Genomic DNA, 21578 nt, shown 5'->3' with positions numbered 1-21578 from the left:
GCTCTCCAGTACACCAGAACTGTTAACTGAATCAAAAGACATTTGCATCTACCATTTTAATTTGACCAAGCAGATGATAATGAATAACATGAAAATAATTTGAGGATTGTAAATTTGTTCAAAATGCTTGATTAAAAGTTCTAATTTGCTTAAAGTCAATTCACTGCTAATGATGAAGCAGTAACTTGAGTTAAAATTATCTCTCCATGACTTTTTTTTCTCTTCCCCGCCCCCCCCCCCCCCCCCCCCCCCCCCCCACCCCTATTGTTTCATTTCCGCTTTCTATACTGGCTATCTTGTGTACTTGCTATTTCCCTTTTTAAGATGCTAATAAAAATGCAATGCAAAATGAAATTGGCAAAATGTATTTTGTCTTTTGGTCTGCATTCTTACTTTGAAGGCAAAATCTCAGTCCAGCAGCTCTAAAAATATTTTTTGAAATTTGCACCGTCACTTAACAGTTTATGGTGAGTATGTGTTCTGCAAAGTCTAATTGTGTATGACAGATTATTTTGCGTTCTCTGCCCTAGACAACAAAAATTAGCTAGGAGTGAATGAGACAGAGTTTGAATAAAGTAATGAAGAAATTCCTCCTCCAGATAACATTTGTCATATTTTTTGACTATCTGTATATGTGACCACAGCTCTTAAAAGAATAGGCGGTGAAAGCTTTTTGCAACAGGGATCACTTGCTCCTCAAATCACGTGTCCCAATACCATTTCTATTTTGGAGTCCCATGCATAATATCACCATCTGTCCCTTGGAATCTTTTGCTCATTCTTAAGGTATGCATGCCACCTTTCTGTCTGTAGTGTGATTGAAAGGCCATTATCAGCCTCTTGGCTTTCAAGGGAAACAAAGGAGCATTGCAGGCAGTGGGGTGAAATTGGTCAGATTTACAGAAGGATTAACCTTGGTACAAATGAACTTCAAATCTTAGGGGTGTCATAACGTGCAGGTAGAGATGATGCTTTCAAGTGTCTAACCACACCTGTTGTTATAGGGACAAAACTTACAGAAGTATATGATGTAGCCCCTTGTTTTTCCATTCACTTGAGATTATAGCTGATCTATGACCTAATTCAGCTTTGTCCCCATGCCCTTCTTTCCACTAAAGTCTGTCAGCCACTTTTTTTAAAAATGTTTTTCAACTGCAGTTTGGAATTTTCACCTCCTTGTGAAGGAAGTTAGGAAACACTTCTTCTTTTTCTATGAATCATTCTCAAGATTGTCTTCCGAGATGCCCAACCAGTCAAATTAAGTAGACAACAAAAATCCGCTGCCCTCAAATCTCCAAAGGCCAAGGAATGCACCCATAAGATGTGGAAGCAAGTCATTTGGCCCATCAAGTCTGCTCCAACCCTCCCTTCCTGTTCAACCCAATCCCTACTCTATTCCTGTAACCCTACACCTACCATGGTGAATCCATCTAGTTTGGACATTTTAGTATGACCAGTGCACCTAACCTGCACATTTTTTGGACATGAGGAAACAAGAGCACCTGGTAGAAACCTGTGCAGACATGCAAACTCCACACGTTGCCTAAGGCTAGAATTGAGTCTAGCTCTCTGGTGCTGAGGTAGCAGTGCTAAGCATTGAACCATGCCTCTTCTTGGTAAGCTTCCATAAAGCTTATATGTGGGTTTCTTTTGATTTTTTTTTTGTGTAGCATACGAAGGCCAACCAACACTAACATGGAGCCCTGAGCTCCATGTTGCAATGTTTGACGCACTCTCGGCACAATTTTTCTTTTTAAGCTTAGAAATACAACGAAGTATTTAACATGTTGTAATTAGTACTCTAAAAGACTAAGCACCCTGTAGAATTTGAAACTCTTTTGGCTATAATGTTACTGCAATTGAGTTATTTCATGTTTGAAACCAAGCATCAAACAAAATGCAGTGAACAGCATTATGGAACTATGAAAAATGTGTGCTAAATTGAGAATTCTGTGGCCATGAGCCACACGTTTCTGTTCATACTATGATTGATAGTGAATAGCTTGGGCTAAGCACAAGACAATTGGGTTACTGCTCCAGATGGGTTTTGCCTTGCATCATCTAATCATAGTGAAGTCCATCATCTATTGGAAGTTTTCCAGATCATGACACAAGCTTTCTAGTTGTGAGCAGTCAGCGATTCCTGCTCCCTTTTTATAAATTAAGGCCCATGTCACTGCTGATCTCTTCGTGATTTGGCTTCAGTTCAACAGGAAATGCAATTTGATTGTTAATTGCTTTTGTTTGGTTTTCTAATTAAGTTGGACTGTTTGATGTAACTTGTACAGAGAAATCAGTACTGCAGAGCCTTCAAAATAAAACTCGCATGTGCATTGTAGACCACTTCAGTTCACCCCCCACCACCACCACCATTCAGGAAGATCAGCTTTGCTCTCTGCTTCTGTTCTTGCCAACATTGGCAGGTTTACCTTGCCATGTGCTACCTTGTTTCAGTTGTTGAGGATACCTTCCAAAATGCATCTTTATTTTAAAATGTCCAGTTTATTGCATAACTCAAAATATAATGCAGGATATTATCTTGCTTGTCCCTTCTCCAATTGTAACATGGAATATCTTTGTCACAGTGGAACATTTTTGGCCCTTGTTGCATGTGCACATGGAGTTGGCCAGTCAGCCACTTGAGATTGCCCTGACGTTTTGGGATCATTTTTAGATGAGGTTTCAAATTAACATGTTCCCACCTACCTTGAAACCTTCAACTTTAGCTTAACAAAAGTATATTCATCTTGGCCTTCAAATTTTCAGTCACTTGTTTTGAAGTGAATTTCACTTGTTCTAACTGGGTGACATTTTTTTCAAAATGTAGCTCTAGATTTGCTCACTTAATGGTGTCCACATCTATCCTGTCAAGACCCACTTGTGATCTTTAAATGTAGTAAGTCCCAGTTGCTTTAACTTGGAGAATTTTTCTTTGCCTTGATCTGGATGGGTGTTAGAAACTGCTGGTTGTAGGTGACAACCAGCATTTTAATTTTTTTCCATAAAGCTATTACACCTGACCAGTTCAAAGTAGTGAAGCACTAACTTTTTTACATGCATATGCTCCAACTTCTCCTGCTTTACAGTGGAGAGACTCTACCAAATGGTACATCAAGTATTAATTGATAATGGTGTGGTTCTGCTGGATAGGTTGACTTGAGTGGATCTAGGTTTAGCTTTCTGGCTCTCCTGCCTTCAGCATTGAGGTGGCTTAAAATGTAGACTTCATTTTTCTGTCCTATTGGTGTTGCCTGGAACTCTTAATCTCTGCAATCCACAGACCAACACTTAAATTTGCAGGATGGATGAGGGGATGGAAGCCTCTAGAGTTTGCCATTTAATGCTGTTTTGTACTCTGGTCTGGAAAGAATGTTTGACTTGTCATGTGATTTTGTAACCAACAATTCAAACATGGTCGTGCTAGTTTACAGGCAGCTGCCATCTTGATTAAAGATGTGTATTAAACAGCTAACTGGCAAAGATTAACTTTGGTGTTAATGTGGGGGAGAAGAGCAAGTAGCTAATTTCACTATTGTTTTAATAATTTACTGCAAGAATCCTAAACCAGATTTGGGGAAGGAGGGAGAAATAGAGTGGAGCAAAGTTCCTGAGAGCACTAGTATATGATGCTTCAGAGTAAAGGTAACTACCTCCCCTTTTAAGTGTTTGCAGTTCATGACTTGGTCTTTGGTTCTGTGGTTTACTGACTACATAAAACCATTATCAAGTGAGATTGTAATTAATTATGTAAACTGTGCTGGTAAACTTCAAGATGTCTACTGCAAAGTCTAACATAAGACACCATCAGGCCAAATACTGATGGTGTTTCATGTAGAAACCACAGCTGTTTTTTTTTTACACAAAGCATTTGTGATGTTATGATCCCAGCTGATGGTACTAGACAGACCCCAGATTGAAACCTGATTGAGTAGACAACAAATGTGTTTAATGTTGTGGTCAAACACAAAAGGCATTCACATGAGGCTGCAGATTTTCCTTAAACAAGTTTACACCAGAAATAAAAACAAACAAGCCATAAATATAGTTAGTGATCCTGAAATGCAGCAAAATGTTTCACCCCTCATTCCAACACTTAGGCCCTGAAATTCAAAAACTTTCTTTCTTTCCTGAGTTTCTATTTGACTGACTCAGTTTCTTTGCCGTGGACAATGGAGATGATGGAATTGAAGTTTGTGAATTTGGTGTAATAATGGAGCTGAAAATTTGTGCTGTAATAACTTTGATTTCTATTCCACTCCTGGTTTTGGAAGCTTTATAAGAACTAAATGCTTCTGCAGTAATTTTTCCTTGGAAGACTGAAGACAGAAAATAAATTTGCATTCTGGATTGTACTGTGGTTTATTTTGAACTGAATTAAAATTGTGATTGTTAACTTTTTTCTTAAAAAGCTAAACCTTGTTAACCCTGCCTGTTATAAACCTGCCATTAAAATCTTTGTAGATCCTCTGACCTCAAACAGCATTTATCAAAGAGCAATCGGGTCCCGGACCTTCCCGTGACTTGTCACTTCAACACAATCCTGCTCCCATGCCCACATGTCTGTCCTTGGTCTGCTGCAATGTGCCAGTGAAGCTCAATGCAAACTGGAGGAACAGCGTCTCATTTTCCAGTTAGGCACATTGCAGCCTGCCAGTCTCAACATTTAAATTCAACAACTTCAGATGATTATCCCATCTCGACCCCTCTGTTTCATTCTGCTCCGTAATTTTATTTCACTTACCTTTTTTATATATTTGTGTTTGTTTCGCTCCCTACTCCCTACCTTTTCTCTCCTCTTCCCCCTTTTGCGACCCTTCTCTCCTGTTTTTCCATTTTGCCTCCGCTTCACCCATCTCTTTCCCTCTTTCTTTCCTTCTCTCTTTCTTCCCCTCTCAGCCACAGTCATTCACCGTTCCTAATCTCTTTTTATGCACTCATCACCACCTCTTTATTGCTACCTTTGCTTCTGGAGCCATGGCATTCCCTCTCTCAGCTGAGTGTAAATATCTCCCCTATTTCTCCCATTTTTTTTTAAAAGCTTTGACAAAGGGTCAGTTAGACTCCCAACATCAGCAGCTCTTTTCTCTACTTACAGATGCTGCCAGACCTGCTGAGATTTTCCAGTGTTTTCTCTTTTGGTTTTATCAAAGAGCAGGTGACTCCACCCACCCTAGAAAGACTGCATGTTGTCTGTGTACATAATTGTTTAAATCTTCTTTTCCAAAAAAACTTCAAACTATTGTTGAAGGTTTCATGTTGAAAGTCCGGAAATTGCACGAACATGTTGCAAGTAAAATTTCACCACCGATTCTTTTCTTTTGCTGAACTGAATAAAATAGGGAGGTGGGTCAATTTCCCAACTTGAGATTCATTAGTCTTTAATCAAGGAAATGCAATATTTTTGTCTGCATTTTCCCAAACTTGTAACATGACCTCATTTAACATGTGAAAATGACATCATACTCCGAACTACATTAAACTGATGAACTCCACATGAAGTTCATGATTTGTGCGTCAAATCTAAAAATCTTGTGATTTTTCAGTCTTTGGTTACTGGCCTGTTGCCACTTGTTGCTCAGAAGTCTCATTACGTAAAAATGCAATGTAGTCAGCTGATGTGGATTGGAGGCTCTGCAGCCCCAGAATTTGTCAATTATTAGTGTAGAAGGCAGCCTTTTGGCCTGTCATGTCTGTATTGGCTCTTGTGTGACACCTAGACAAGAGACAAATCTCCTGCCTTTTTTGCTCATAGTTCTGCATACCATTTTCTACAAAACAAAATGCAATGTCCCGTTGTACTTGAACCTGTTGCCATTACGTGACCAGGTAGTTCATTTGTGATTGGCTACTTACTGCCTAGGCAATGCAAGATAGTGGGTTTAAAATAGTTTACTTTGCCCTTGTTTGTGGCCTTAGTTAGAATCATTGGGTTTAGTATGAGAATCACCTGGCTTAAGTGGAAGTGCATTAGATTGTATTGTGACAACTGTAACATTTATACCCATTGTCCTTTTTCAGTTACTAAATGCTTGTATGCTTCCTATACAGAAGTCATGACTATTTGGCTGATCCAGAGGCTTAGCTTAACACCTGGAAAGAGTTCAAATCCCATGCTAATTGGTGAACTTGAATTTCTCTTTAAATATAGCTTTTCAAAGAATCATGAAAGTGCTCTTTCCAAAGAAACCCACTTTTATTCCTTGCCTAAAATGTCAACAATCCTATCCAACACCAGAAGGATGGCATAAGATGCCAGATGTGCAGAATAGGCTAATAGTCATTAAGATTAAGTAGGGCAATGCAAGCTTAGATTGGAGTGGAAAAAATGGGTTTGAATTCAAGGCACATTACCAGTAGTGGCGAAAGGACCTACTCGGATGGTATGGTCATCTTCTGAATCGTGCTAATATCGGAACCTTTGAATTGCATAACAAGAGCTGTAGACAGACCTTTAAACTAAAGATGGGGGGGGGAGGGAGAGGTTCTGTTATAAGGGAAATTAAAAAGGTGGTTAGAGTGCAATGTGGCACTTGGTTGCCAAATATTAAGTGAGGGACAGAACCAGTGAATATCTTCTTGCACCAAGGAATTTTAAGTAGGAATTTACTAGTGCAACAAATTGAAAAGCTTAGCATCTAAATACATGAAGCATTCAAAACAAAATTAATGGGTTAATGGTGCAAATAGAAACAAAAGGGTATGATTTGGCAGTAATAACGGAGATCTGCTTACATAAAGACCAGATGTGGGAATTGAATATCAAAGGTTACTCTGATGTTTGAAAGATCAGCTGAAAGGAAAAAGTGGTATACCCTTGCTGGTGAAATAAGGGATCAGTGCTGTAATGAGGAATGACATAAACACAGGTCAAATTGTGGAACCAGTCTGGATAGAAACTAGCAATAGTAAAGGAAGTACTTATGTAATCTATAAGTTACTAAACAATAGTTCTGCAGAGGAGCACAATATAAACCAGGAAATATTAGAGGCTTGCAAGAAAAGTCTGGTAATAATCAAACATAACTTTCAACATGCCTGCAGAATGGAAGGATCCAGGGTAGCCTGGAGGCAGAATTCCTTGAATATATTAGAATTTTTGTTTATTGAATCGGTACATTGTAGAACAGAGGAAGCTACTCTGGATTTGGTATTGTGTAATGAGATTAATTGACATAGTTAAGGATACTGAAGGGAATAGTGACCAAAGTATGTTAGACCCAGAAATCAGCTTGGGTTAGAAAGTGGAGTCCACTGTGTTCTGGAATTGAATAAAAGAAATTATAGGTATGTGGACAGATTTTGGTCTGAATAGATTGGGTGGGAAGGTGAAATGGTAAGACAATGGGTGAGCAGTGACAGACGTTAAAAGACTACTCAATTCCTCAACTAAAATGCATCCCAATGAGCCAGAAAGATTGGGGGTGGAGTGGGAATGGATTTTTTTTTTAAGAAAAATCCATGGCTAAATAAGGTCTACGACAACAAAGTCAAACACTAAAGTATACCATGCTGCAAAGGCGAGTGGCAGGCTGCAAGATTGGGAAATTTTCAAACTTAAAAGGATACTTTAAAAACAAAATCAGAGTTAAGGTAAATTACACAAGAAAACTAGCACAAAATATCAAAGATAGCAAAGCTTCTACAGCTATAAAAGGGAAGAGTCACGAAGGTGAATGTTGGTCCCTTAGATGTAAATAGACTTAACACTGAAATTGCATATACTAAATCAATACTTTGCCTCAGTTTTCAGAGGGCAATAGTACCATTTCTGTTTGGAATGGTTCAAGTCAGGCAATAAAGGTAGAAATTGGAACAATAAACATAAGGAAAAGGTACTAAGCAAACTATTCGGATTGAGGACCAGCAAGACCCCTAGGCCTGATGGCCTGTATCCTAGAGTAGTAAAAGAAGTGGCAGTGGAAATGGTAGATTCTTTGAATATTCCCAAATTCCCTGGCCATAGGAAAAGTTCCAGTGGATTGGAAAATGGCTGGCTAATGCAATGTCCTTTTTGAAAAAGGGAGGGAGGCAAAATGTGGAAATTTACAGACCAGTTAGTTTAACCTGATTGGCAAAGTGTTAGAATCAATTATCAAGAAAGCAGTCTTGGGGCACTGGGAAAGTAAAAAAAAAATGTTGTCCATTCGTCAGCATGGTTTTTGAAGGGCAAACAGTGTTTGACTAACTTGCTAGAGGTTCTTTGAAGATGTAACAAGCAAAGTAGATAATGGAATCCTGTAGATGTGATATATCTGCAGTTCCACAAGGCCTTTAGGTACTGTACAAAGTTTGAGTCACAAGGTTGGATCATATGTGATTAGGGGTAATTATTAGCTTGGACTGGTGACTGGCTGGCTGACTCACAGTTGAGATATATGGTTCTTGTTCTGGATGGTAAGACGTAACTAGTGGTGTGCCATAGGGTTCAGTCCTTGGACCCCAGCTATTTACAGCTTAATTACTGACTTTGATACAGGGATGAAAATGCTCTATCACAAAATTTTGCCGGTCCCACAAAAATAAGTGGGATGGTGAACTGCAATGAGAAAATAAACTTTACAAATGGATGTAGGTTAGGGTAGCTGGCCAAAATTTGGCTGAGTTTAACGTGGATAAATGGGAGGTCAAGCATTGGGGCCAAAAGTTGGAAGGTGACTTAGGGGTGCTATAGTAAAGAGATCCAGCTTTACGCGTTCATGAGTTGAAACTCACTTGTAGGTGCAGCAGACAAAGCTAATGCTCACCTTTTCAGCTAAAAGAAAATATCAAGGTAACCCTACTTTTACAACTATACAAGGTAATGCTGAAACTGCACCTGGAGTAATATGCATAAGTTTGGTACCCTTATTTATGGCATTGGAGGTAGTTCAGGGGTGGTTCACGAGGTTTGATCCCAGAGATGAGGGGTTTCGAGAGAGATGGACGGTTTAGGCTGACACTCTGTGGAATTTAGAATGAGGGGAGATGAAAGGTGTGGATAAAACAGCTGTGGAGCAGATGCTTCCTCTTGTGGGGCATTCTTGGACAAGAGGTCATAGTCTGAGGATAAGGGGTAGCAAAGTTAAATAGTTAAGTGCTACTTTTGAAGGGTTATGAAGCTGGCATTCACTACCCAAAATGTGGTGGATGCTGGAACAGTGAGTAAATTTGAGTTAGATTTTTAATTGGTAATGGGTTTAAAGGATTATGGGGAGAAAGCAGGAAAATGGGATTGAGGAGCATATCAACCATGATCAAATGGCAGCACAGACTCAATGGCCTAATTTTGCTCTTAGAACTAACTTTTCTGAAGTGATATAGCTACTACAGTTTCATTATGATGGCCAATCATGTCTTGGTGAAATTAATGCTGGCACAACTGTGTTCTGAATGCTTTGAACAAATGTGATTAAAGTCACAACTAGATGCTTTAAATGTTCAGTACTCACAGGACAAGATTTATTTTGTCTTTGCACTTAATGGCAGATGCTCTAGTATGTGGTTGACTTGGTCAAGCAGTCCCAATTTTTCCTTTTGTCAGAGGAATCTGAATTTACATTTATCAATTCTCCCTTTGTTTTATTTCCTTCCAGTTTTCAGTGGTGTTTGTAATCCTATGCTCCATCTTGATGAGCCGCAAAACAAATATCTAGCCAAGTTTACTTTGTATGTGACTGATTATAGTTTGTATTATTGGTCTTTTATTTAGATGATCTAGTTGATGAGTACCGTCCAGGCAAGATTCGAGGCAGTAGCTATGGAAAAACACTGACAAGAGAAGAGTTGGAGGAAGAACAACGGTATGTTCACCAAATCTCAAATTTTGAACTCCACTTGGATTTTTAAGTTGCATTTGGTTTTTTGATCTGTCCAACTCCTCCCCAACCACTTTTATTTTTGATGATCCTCCTAAATACTGTTATCAGCCTTTCTCCCTTTTTTTGTTGTTTGGTCAGGAAATCGCTTTCAATACACTAAGTACTTTTGTGAAACTAATGTTTAAGTTTGCTCATAATAGGCTGGTTTTGCACACCTTGGTAACATCTAAAAATTGTCAATTTATGGTAAGGGCTTTTCTGGGACACTTTTGTCTGGCCTTAATAGATTGTGAATATAATGTAACCTCCGCTTGAGTTTTACATGTGGAGTCTCCAAGTTGAATATTTAAGGCCTTCTGAAAATCCAAACTGATCACATCCACCGGCTCTCCTTAGTCTAACTTGTTACTGCCTCAAAACATTCTCTGATTTGCCAGGCATGACTTGACGCTGTACTGATGCAGTCCTGTTTTAACATGCACTTCAAGTCCTGTCATCCCTTAAGGGACTCTCTCTAATTTAACCAACAAGTCTGGCAAATCCCTTTAAGGGATGACAGGACTTGAAGTGCATGTTAAAACAGGACTGCATCAGTACAGCGTCAAGTCATGCCTGGCAAATCAGCTATAATTGCCTTCTGCCTCCCTCCACTTTTAAACAAGGCTGTTACATGTACTACTTCTCTTGGACCATTCCTGATTCCAGTGATTTCTGATACATTGCTACTATCAAAGCCTTAAGAATCTCCTCTGCCATCTCCTTCAGAACCCTAGGGTGTCGCCTTTCTGGTCAGGGTGATTTACCTGTCTTCCAACTTTATTTTTTCAGCTGTGCTAGCACTTCTCCTTAGTAATGACCACTGTACTTAACTCTGTCCCCTGACCTTTTCTTTTGAAGTATTGGTATGCTGCTGGTGCCTTCAGCTGTGAAAAGTAGTGTAAAGTACCTAGTCATTCCTCCACCAATTATTATATTTTTGTTCCTCAGGACTACTCCAGTCTCTTTCCAGCAGTCTAATTTCCACTTACTGCCCCTTAACTTACTGCTTTACAAAAAAAATCTCTTGCAATCGTTTATATTGTTAATTCTCAAATTTCACCTTCCTCCACATGCCAGATTTTTTTGCTCTTCAGTTATCCCCTAGTGTTTAAAAGCTCCCCAGTCCTCTACCTTCACGTGGTATGCTTTTGTGTTGTCTCTGACCTTTCTCTTGTCAGCTATGATTTGTCTCATTTGCCTTTTCAAAAAAAAAAATTCACCCCAAAGAAAAACACATACTGGTGCCTCCTGAATTACCCCAGAAACTCTTACTGCTCCACCATCTTCCCTACTAGACCTCAATCAACTTTAGGTCCTATCTCCTGTTTCTGCAGTATTACAATTGCGTTAAAAAGTTAACTATAAAAATTGTTCTGAAAGTTGATTTTATTAGAAATCTTCAGTTTCATACTGGGGAATCAGATGTGAAACATTTTGTTTTAATCATCTGCATGCTGAATTAATTGTCCCAAGCTGCTTTTTTAGTAGTTTCTTCGATGGAGAAGAGTTTAACAAGAACTGAATGCAGCAGGGAGTAGCTTTTTCTATAATTGATCAGGATTTTTAGTAGTAAAAACACTAGAGCTTCCTCAAGTGCAAAGCTGAAGGAAACCCATATCTCTGAAGGCTAATACATATTGCCAATTACTTCCCACATTTATCAGAGTTGTTTTAGGTTGTGGTTAATGCAACTGCAGATTTTATTTTACAAGAGGAAAGGGAAAAGTATAAAGAAACAGGTCACAAATTAATGAAGTCAGAAGAGCACTTGTTTTCTTAGTCTGTACTTTTCCAATTCTGCTTTGCAAATAATCTCTTGTTCTTCAACTTTTTGTTTTACATTATCTTTCTCAATTTTCAGTTTATTATTGCTAATCCATCAGTGTTTTCATAACCAACCCGGAATGTACCAAATTTGTGCAAATAGATTTGGGAATTTTTGTACTTCCATAAGTTTATGCAGACTGCGTTAGAATAAAGCATGTTCTGATGTCAGGTTTTGGAAGCCCAAGCTCTACTTCTGTTTCTTATCTGTGAATCATACAAGAAGCAATACTTCTGTGAGCATGTTGAACTGTGGTAAGCAAGCACAAGGACCTTTAGTAGTTATGCAGAGCCTTGGGTGACAGTGATTTTTAAAAAATTTTTTTTTGCACTTTTTGCTATTTATTGTAAGAGACAAATATTCAGGTGCTAGAAAGAACCTAAATTTGTTGGTTAACATGAATCTGATCCTTAAGTCAACCAAGGATGTGCACTTGCTTATTTGTAAGACTGTCTTGGTGACCAGGACCAAGCACTGCTTAATGCTTTTATTTGACTTGGTGTACACTCATTCTAACTACATTACTCAATTTTAGGTGCTTTGTTGATTTCGTTCCACAATAGTTGCATTCAAAGCTTTGTGCAGGTCGTAGTGGTTCTGTTCGCCGAGCTGGAAGTTTTAGTTGCAAACGCTTCGTCCCCTGGCTAGGAGACGACATCAGTGCTGTGGAGCCTCCTGCGAAGCGCTTCTTTGATGCTGCTTCCGGTATTTATACTGGTCTGTCCTTGCCGCTTCCAGGTGTCAGTTTCAGCTGTCCGCTGTAGTGGTTGGTATATTGGGTCCAGGTCGATGTGTTTGTTGATGGAGTTTGTGGATGAATGCCATGCCTCTAGGAATTCCCTGGCTGTTCTCTGTCTGGCTTGCCCTATGATAGTAGTGTTGTCCCAGTCGAATTCATGTTGCTTGTTGTCTGTGTGTGGCTACTATGGATAGCTGATCGTGTCGTTTCGTGGCTAGTTGGTGTTCATGTATGTGGATTGTTAGCTGTCTTCCTGTTTGTCCTATATAGTGTTTTGTGCAGTCCTTGCATGGTATTTTGTAAACTACGTTAGTTTTGCTCATGTTGGGTATTGGCTCCTTTGTTCTAGTAAGTTGTCTGAGCGTGGCTGTTGGTTTGTGTGCCGTTATGAGTCCTAAGGGTCGCAGTAGTCTAGCTGTCAGTTCTGAAACGCTCCTGATGTATGGTAGTGAGGCTAGTCCTTTTGGTTGTGGCATGTCCTCGTTCCGTGGTCTATCTCTTAGGCATCCTGTTGATAAAGTTGCGCGGGTATCCGTTTTTGGCGAATACCTTGTATGGGTGTTCCTCTTTTCGCAGTTCTGGTGTACTGCAGTGTGTTGTAGCTCTTTTGAATAGGGTCCTGATGCAGCTTCGTTTGAAAACAACACACACAGACCAAGTCCTAAACTATGCAAGTAACCACCCCAACACACACAAACGAAGTTGCATCAGGACACTATTCAAAAGAGCTACAACACACTGCAGTACACCAGAACTGCGAAAAGAGGAAGAGGAACACCTATACAGGGTATCCGTTTTTGGCGAATACCTTGTATAGGTGTTCCTCTTCCTCTTTTCGCAGTTCTGGTGTACTGCAGTGTGTTGTAGCTCTTTTTGAATAGTGTCCTGATGCAGCTTCGTTTGTGTGTTGGGGTGGTTACTTACATAGTTTAGGACTTGGTCTGTGTGTGTTGTTTTCAAACGAAGCTGCATCAGGACCCTATTCAAAAGAGCTACAACACACTGCAGTACACCAGAACTGTGAAAAGAGGAACACCCATACAAGGTATTCGCCAAAAACGGATACCCGCGCAACTTTATCACCAGATGCCTGAGAGAGAGACCACGGAACGAGGACATGCCACAACCAAAAGGACTAGCCACACTACTGTACATCAGGAGCGTTTCAGAACTGACAGCTAGACTACTGCGACCCTTAGGACTCATAACGGCACACAAACCAACAGCCACGCTCAGACAACAACCTACTAGAACAAAGGACCCAATACCCAACATGAGCAAAACTAATGTAGTTTATAAAATACCATGCAAGGACTGCACAAAACACTAACAATCCGCATACATGAACATCAACTAGCCACGAAACGACACGACCACCTATCCCTAGTAGCCCCACACTCGGACAACAAGCAACATGAATTCGACTGGGAAAACACTACTATCATAGGGCAAGCCAGACAGAACAGCCAGGGAATTCCTAGAGGCATGGCATTCATCCACAAACTCCATCAACAAACACATCGACCTGGACCCAATATACCAACCACTACAGCGGACAGCTGAAACTGACACCCGGAAGCGGCAAGGACAGACCACTATAAATACCGGAAGAAGCATCAAAGAAGCGCTTCACAGGAGGCTCCACAGCACTGATGTCTCCCAGCTAGGGGACGGAACGTTTGCAACTAAAACTTCCAGCTCGGCAAACAGAACCACTACAACAAGCACCCGAGCTACAAATCTTCGCACAAACTTTGTGCAGGTCTTTATACCTCTCGGGGTTTTATGTGAGAACCTAATAATAAATTTTCTGTCTATGGATTTTGTAGATGGAAACAAATTTAGATGAGTTTAATCTGCTATTGTGCTGATTTTTCTTAAAATTTGCAAGGTATTTCAGAGCTAGCTACTCCTAAATTCAATGCGCTGTATGAATTGAACAGCGTTTTAAATATCTGACTTTTTTGAGGCTCTCTCAACTTGCCTCACTCCATGACCACCTGTTTTAAATGACATTCTCTTCCAACCCTTCCTGATGCTTTCCATCTTGACCCAACTCCCAATCATTGTTATCTTTGATCCCTACCACTAAAGTAGCAACAGTACCTCGAGCGGTCTTTTTGAACATCTGGACATAAGCTTTAAATATTTCTGCAGGTTTTTTTTAGGAAAGATCTTTTTCAATTCTTGTTTAACACACTCAACATGGAAACTGAGCCTTTCGTCTAACCAGTCCATGCCAAACATAATCCCAAACTAAATTAGTGCTACTTGCCTGCTACTTCCTTCCATACCTTTTCCTATTCACATGTATATCTAAATGTATTTTAAACGCTGTGTACTTGAATCCGCATCCACCACTTCCTCAGGAAGTTCATACCACAGCCAAACCACCTTTTTTTGTTTTGTTTTTTTAGAAACAAATTGCTTTTATGCCTTTTAAAACCTTCCCCCTCCCCTTGCCCTGCCCCCCCCATCCTAAATATTCCCCCATCATATGGAAAAGATGCCTGCCATTAACCCAATCAATACCCCTCCTGATTTTTGTAAACTTCTAAAACGTCACCAGTCAACCCCTTGCAAGTAAAGAGGTCTGTCATTGTTTTGCTTGAATGTCCCTTTTGGAAAATTTGTATCCGTGATCTGGCAATTATACCTTTTCCACAAACTAATTTGTTATCCACTTCGATGAGCCTCTCCTCTCCTTAATCTATGATTTTGACTTGCTGTTTGATTTAAATTTAATTACAAATTTGTACTTGATTTTCATTCTGTATCTAATAGCATGACCTCTTCCTTTTTAACAGATCCAATTGCTTTCATGAACGAGTGAGCTACCTACTTAGGTTATTGGCTTAATGTATTGACTAACGCAAGCTAATTTTAAGTGATAAATACTTGGTTCTTATGTCAAATTCTAGTAATAAAATAATCTAAAACTCTCTCGTGATATAGAAAATATAGAACTTAAGTAATGCCTTCCATTTCTCTGCTCCGGCTGCATTTCTTAAGTGCCCAGCCCTCGTTAGTTTTACTGACACTGGATTGTGGACCAACCTGGTGTTAAATATGTCCATTTCAGATTCTGCCATGTTATGAGTTTTATTTTCATTTTGGGAGTGTGAAAAGTGCTGGCAGTACAACCTTTTGAGTCCACAGAAATGTCAATGCAACTTGCAGTTGTGCCTCCACAGCCCACAAGATCTGCGTAACTTGAAGGTTATTCTGATATAAACCTTTTGGTGTGGAGCATAGATTGAGGTTCTGCAATAAGCTTGCCCCCTTCATGTGTATTTTTGACTTTGCTTCTATAACCTCACCTCCACTTTAGTGATGTTGACAGTCAAGCTAAATGGCAAGTAATTCAGATTGTTCAGAGAATAGTTGGGCAGATTAATAACCAGAAACTACAATTAGTATTCAGGAATTTGTAAAATTCTTATGTAAATAGCTTTAAATGTATTATTCTGATATTTTCAATGCACACTATTTTGGCAGGTAACACAATGTTATTGTTTAATAACGGCAGGTGTAAAGTGAGATGTTAAGCAACACTTAGAATTTTCCAAATAGTATGGAGAAAACATGACATGATGTAGTTTATTTGACCAAGTGAAGTGAGCTACCATTTGAAAGAACATTTTTCTTTCTCTTGCACAGATGTAGTGGCAGAAAAATACACTCCAAGTTTGCTTGTTCATATCTCTGAAAAAGCCTCCATTGTTTATTAAGTTGGTGAATAGATTAGTTGTTCATAGGCTATGTGACATTGATTTTTCTACCACTGTCCTGACACTGACAGTACAGCAGTCGTGTGATTTTAGAAAGATGACTTAAGAGCTTCAAGTCCAAATTCATGGCATTCACCTTCATTTGTAAATCGTTTTTTTAACAGTCTTTTGACTAAAACTCAGCACAGTAGCCATTTTTGCAGAATCTAGTAATCCATATATTGCTAGTGTAATGTAATGTCAGTGCTCCCAAAATTGCAGCACAATTCATTGAACCATATGGCGTTGAAATAAAGTCATGTCATGTGGTCAAATATCCAGCTTTAGAACTTGACCACTTAGGAAATCATGAAGTAATGGGTGTCAAAGGATGAGCAATGGCTTAAAGTTTCACTGCTGGAAATTGCAAGCAATCTGAAATTGTCCCAGTTTTTCACCTTGAAAGGTGACGTTTTTAGTGTGCTGACTTGACCCTACGTTTAAGATCTTCAGATTGTTTCTGTATGTTAATCTTAGTTCCATGTTAGAATTTGTGGCATGACTACTCCATTCAGAAGGAGTAATGTCGAGGCGCACCAGGATACCTGCATCCACAGCTGACGTCAGAATGGAGATGTGGAATGTTTTGAAGGATTAAACCTCATCCAGTTCTATAATCATTAATAGTTTGAATCTTGTAGGAAGTTAGGGGAGAGATTGCAGGGTCCCTTGCTAAGATATTTGTATCATTGTCAGCCATAGGTAAGGTCCCAGAACACTGGGACATGTTGCCAGTATTTAAAGGCTAAGGAAAATCTGGGGAGCTAAAGACCAGTGAGACTTGCGTCAGTGGGTAAGTTGTTGGAAGGGATTTTGAGGGACAATTTGCATGTCAACATGGCTTTGTGTGAGGAAAGTGTTTCACTAACTTAGATTCTTTTTTGAATAGATGTCAAAGGAAATTGAAGGCCAAGTAGAGGACATTATCTATTTGGATTTCAAAGTAAAGGTTCTGCACAGACCAGTTAAGGTTAGGCGCAGGATCTGGGGGGCTGGCTGACTTTTGGATAGAAAATTGACTTGTAGGAGGGAGGTGCAATAGTGGTGGAGGGTTGCTTTTCAGACTGGAGGTCTGTGATCAGTGTGCTGCGAGGATCAGTGTTGGGTCCACTGCTTTTCATTTTTGTGTAAACTTGGATGTGAATACAGGAGGTTAGTTAGTTAGTTAGTTGACAAAGCCCCCAAAATAGGTGAGATGCTGGACCATCAAGATTAGCTCTGTAAAAAGGACCTTGATCAGATGGGTTGAAGAGTGGCAGGTGGATTTTAATTTAGTGTTGTATCAAGTGTCTCCTGGGAGTCCAAAAATGGAAGGCATAAGTTTTTAAAAGTGAGAGGAGAGACTTTTAAACGGGACCAGAGGAGTAACTTTTTCACACAGGGTAGTGTTTGAATGGAACAAGTCTTCAGGAAGAAGTGGAGGTGGGCACAAGAACATGTCTTTTCATATACCCATCTAGATTTTTTTTAAGAGGAAAGGTTTAGAGTGGTATGGACCAAATGGTGGCATGCAACTAGGTCAAATTGGGATGTCTGGTTAGTATGGATGAGTTGACCAAAGGGTCTGTTTCGGTCCCATAATTCTCTAAATGCAATCTTGAAATCTTTCCCAGATTTCTGCAAATTCTCAACCTGTTGAATCCTTTAGAAGCTGCATCCATCAAATTTTGATATTCACAGCCTTGTTTGTTATCTGAAAATGTCAACTTTGCCAGATTATTCCCTAACGTTAAGTGAATGGATAAGCCAGTCCTAATCGGAAATAACTTAATTGTCTAAACATTTACTTTAAATGCTGTTAAGTCATGTCTGCTAACTAATTGTGCTTTGCATACGTGTATTTGCATTGGCTCTGTGTTCAGTTTGTTGGGTCCACTGCTTTACTGATAAATTTTTTTGAGAGAAAGTTTGGTCTAGTGGGCTTGCATGTTACTTAAAGGTACTTCTGTTGAAAGACCAAAGGTTTTTTACAGTTTGGCAGCATTTGGAACAACCTAATATTAAATTATTTTAAACACTGAAGAGCAGTACTTAAAAATATTCCAGATTAATGAACTTCAAATATGAAAACTTAGCTTGGAATAAACAAATCTGTTTTGGGAACGTGCTGTTTGATCCTTCAGAAGATCTGAAGGAAGTCTCTGTATAACATGCTTATTATTTTGGGTGGTTCAAGTTTCTAATTACTTTACAGAAAAGATCATTTTATTCTAATGTGCTGGCTGTTTAATCTGATCGTTGCTGTATACCAAAACAGGGTTACTTTTTTTTAAAAAAAAGTCCAATTGATATCTTTATTTAAGCATTAGTGTACTTAAAGCAAATTTGATACCTCAATTGAAGTTTGAGTCTTGAATTTTAAAATGGCTTGCTCTTGCCATAAGAATTTTTCATTTTTAAATTTACATGAGCAATTCTACACTTCAGCCATTCTATTTTGCCTTAGCTTGGACTTGCAAAACTGTTGCATCTAGAGTCATAGTCATAGAGATGTACAGCAGGGGAACAGACCCTTCAGTCCAACTCGTCCATGCCGACCAGATATCCCAACCCAATCTAGTCCCACCTGCCTCATATCTCTCCAAACTCTTCCTATTCATATACCTGTCCAAATGCCTCTTAAATGTTGCAATTGTACCAGCCTCCACTTCCTCTGGTGACTCATTCCATACATGTACCACCCTCTGGTCTTTTTTTATATATTTCCCCTCTCACCCTAAACCTATGCCCTCTAGTTCTGGATTTCCCCCATCCCAGGGAAGTGTCTGTCTGTCTATTTATCCTATCCATGCCCCTCATAATTTTATAAACCTCCATAAGGTCATCCCTCAGTCTCCAACACTCTAGGGAAACAGCCCTAGCCTATTCAACTTCTCCTTTTGCTCAAAACGCCAACCCTGGCAACATCCTTGAAAAGGTTCACAAACTATTTACAAGTTACACAACATCCTTCCAGTAGGAAGGAGACCAGAATTGCATGCAACATTCCAAAAGTGGCCTAACCAATGTCCTGTACAGCTGCAACATGACTTTTAAACTCCGCACTGTTTTCCTCTATTGGTCAGTATACCAAACACTGCCTTCGCTATTCTATTTACCTGTGACTCCACTTTCAAGGAGCTAGAACCTGCACTCCAAGGTCTTTGTTCAGCAACGCTCACTGGGACCTCACCATTAAGTGTATATGTCCTGCTAAGATTTGCTTTTCTAAAATGCAGCATCTTGCATTTATCTGAATTAAACTCCATATGCCACATCCTGTTATAATCTGAGGTAACCTTCTTAGCTATCCATTACACCTCCAATTTTGGTGTCCTCTGCCAACTTAATTACTATAACTCCTCTATAAATGGCTTGCATATGAGCATAATTGTTGAAAAGTAGTGGACCCAAAACTGATCCTTGTGGCTTGATTCCAAAAAAATGAAATTGTTTGCTCACTTGTAATGCAAGGAAGTGTTATTTTTAAAAAGTTTGTATTAACAAGCTAAGAGCAGGGTGTTCACCTTGTAGCCCCTGGCCTGTTCTGTTATTCAATAAGATGATCTGATTATTGTCTTACTCTGTATTTCCTGCCTTATTCAACTATAGCAAAGCACATTTTGTTGCAAAGTAATTTCAATATAAACTATTCTATTTCTTTTGCTAATCACTTGCCACTCTATTACTGATGCCCCAGATGCATCAGTTCTGTCATTGTTCTATCCATTTGAGTAATATACTGCTTTTGTTCCTTTTTTTTTAAAATAGGGCATCTGAACAGTTTTTAAATGGCATGTTGCTCAAATGAACAAGTTACTCCTTCCTTAGTAAGATTGTTTACTATTTCAATGATTTGTTTTCCAATCTGTCTTGGTCGTCATTTGAATATTTCTGCAGCATGAGGCTTTTGCTCCGTAGTTTAACTTGTTGCCCTCCATGGAAATTGTGCTTTGTTCCTTAATTATTCTCCTGTTCTACCTTTTTTATGCTGTTGCTGAGGCAGCTGTGAACACTCATGGTCACACATCTGTTTTCTCTCACTGTACATAGTTGCTGTCTTAACCAAGCTGCTTTGCCATTGAGACATTTAACTGGTAGTTTGGGACTTGCTTGAGAGGGTCAAGGCTCAATTCCAAGGTTGGGGAGATCATGTTTTTTTTCCCTAGCATATGCATTTCCCTCAGGCCTTGTGTACTGAAAGGAGGCTATTTGTTTCAATTTGGAAAGTCCCCAGCAACCCACCTCCCCTACCCCATAGGACTCCACTGGATTTTCACAGCAGCCGATTGACCCAACTGCGACTTGGTTGGGAGCCAGTGCCCACATTAGTGGGGCTGCATATCACTTGTGTGGGTCCAATGTTTCTCCAACATTTTGTCCTGGTTGGCATTTGTTGCCATGAAGCAGTGGATTTGCATCATCTAGAGGCTGTGCACTGGCAAGCAGTGATTTCAGCTCCCACTTTGCCACCTCCTTGCATCTGCAATATTGTCTATTCCAGCTGTCTGCTGTAAACTTAATACTAGGCTTGAGGCAAATACATCAATTCAATCCTTTTTTTAATATATTGGGTCTCTGGCTCCATTGATCTGCTTTGCTGAAATGTTGAGGTTAGCTACCTGTTCTGTGATGATCAGTCAGTCCTGCGTTACCTCTGTGCAGTCTTGTTTTCAAATGGACTGGTAGGATCACTGACCTTAACCAGGTTAAGGATTTGAATGTGGAATTTGACTGAGTTCAGATCTTGACTCAAACAATAGTTCATAACCTGTCAGACCACACCCCTCCCCTCCATCATGCCCCAAACAGTCCTTCCAGGTGAGAGGGTCACCTGCCTTTCCTCCAACCTAGTTTACTGTATCCGGTGTACTTGGTTGTGGTCATCTTTTACATCGGTGAGACCAAACATAAGCAAGGACGTGCATTGCTGAGCATCTCGGCTGGGTCCACAGGGGCTGACCTGACCTCATTTCCTAGTCACCACCCATTTTAATTCCCCTTCCCATTCCCTTTCTGATATGACTATCTTTGGCTGCCTGTCTTGCCACAGTGAATCAGACTGCAAATTGGCAGAACAATGTCTTCCTGGGTAGCCTCCAGCATGGAGAACTCAATGTTTGCATTCTCCTGATTTTCAAATGTCCCTTCCCATCCTCTGACTCTTAGCAACCTCTCCCCCCACCCCTTCCATTCCACTTACTGACCTTTTTTCCTTCCAGCCACTAACTGGATTCATTCCTCCCATTGACCAACCAGGCTGTACTGTCTACCTGTGTTCACATATCACTACCTCAATTTTCCACCCCTCTCCCCACCTCCTTCTCTGCAGCTGCCCTCACCCCTACACCCAGTCCTGAAGGATTATACCTGAAATATTGACTTCTCTACCTTCCTGATGCTACCTGGCTTGCTGTGAATCCTCCACC

General features: G+C 39.8%; 1 protein-coding gene across 3 annotated transcripts in view; it reads left to right on the top strand.

Annotated features, from left to right (window-relative positions):
• The window catches only part of LOC132827802 (matrix-remodeling-associated protein 7-like), a 110466-nt gene that overhangs the window by 70435 nt on the left and 18453 nt on the right, over positions 1-21578 (top strand). For all 3 annotated transcript variants that reach the window (XM_060844520.1, XM_060844521.1, XM_060844523.1), the window contains exon 3: positions 9689-9779. In XM_060844520.1, the coding sequence (XP_060700503.1) occupies positions 9689-9779 (91 nt within the window). The remainder of the gene's footprint in view (positions 1-9688; positions 9780-21578) is intronic.

Source organism: Hemiscyllium ocellatum, chromosome 25 (genome assembly GCF_020745735.1).
Source record: "Hemiscyllium ocellatum isolate sHemOce1 chromosome 25, sHemOce1.pat.X.cur, whole genome shotgun sequence".
NCBI lineage: Eukaryota > Metazoa > Chordata > Chondrichthyes > Orectolobiformes > Hemiscylliidae > Hemiscyllium > Hemiscyllium ocellatum.
This window is presented reverse-complemented; position numbering and strand designations above follow the sequence as displayed.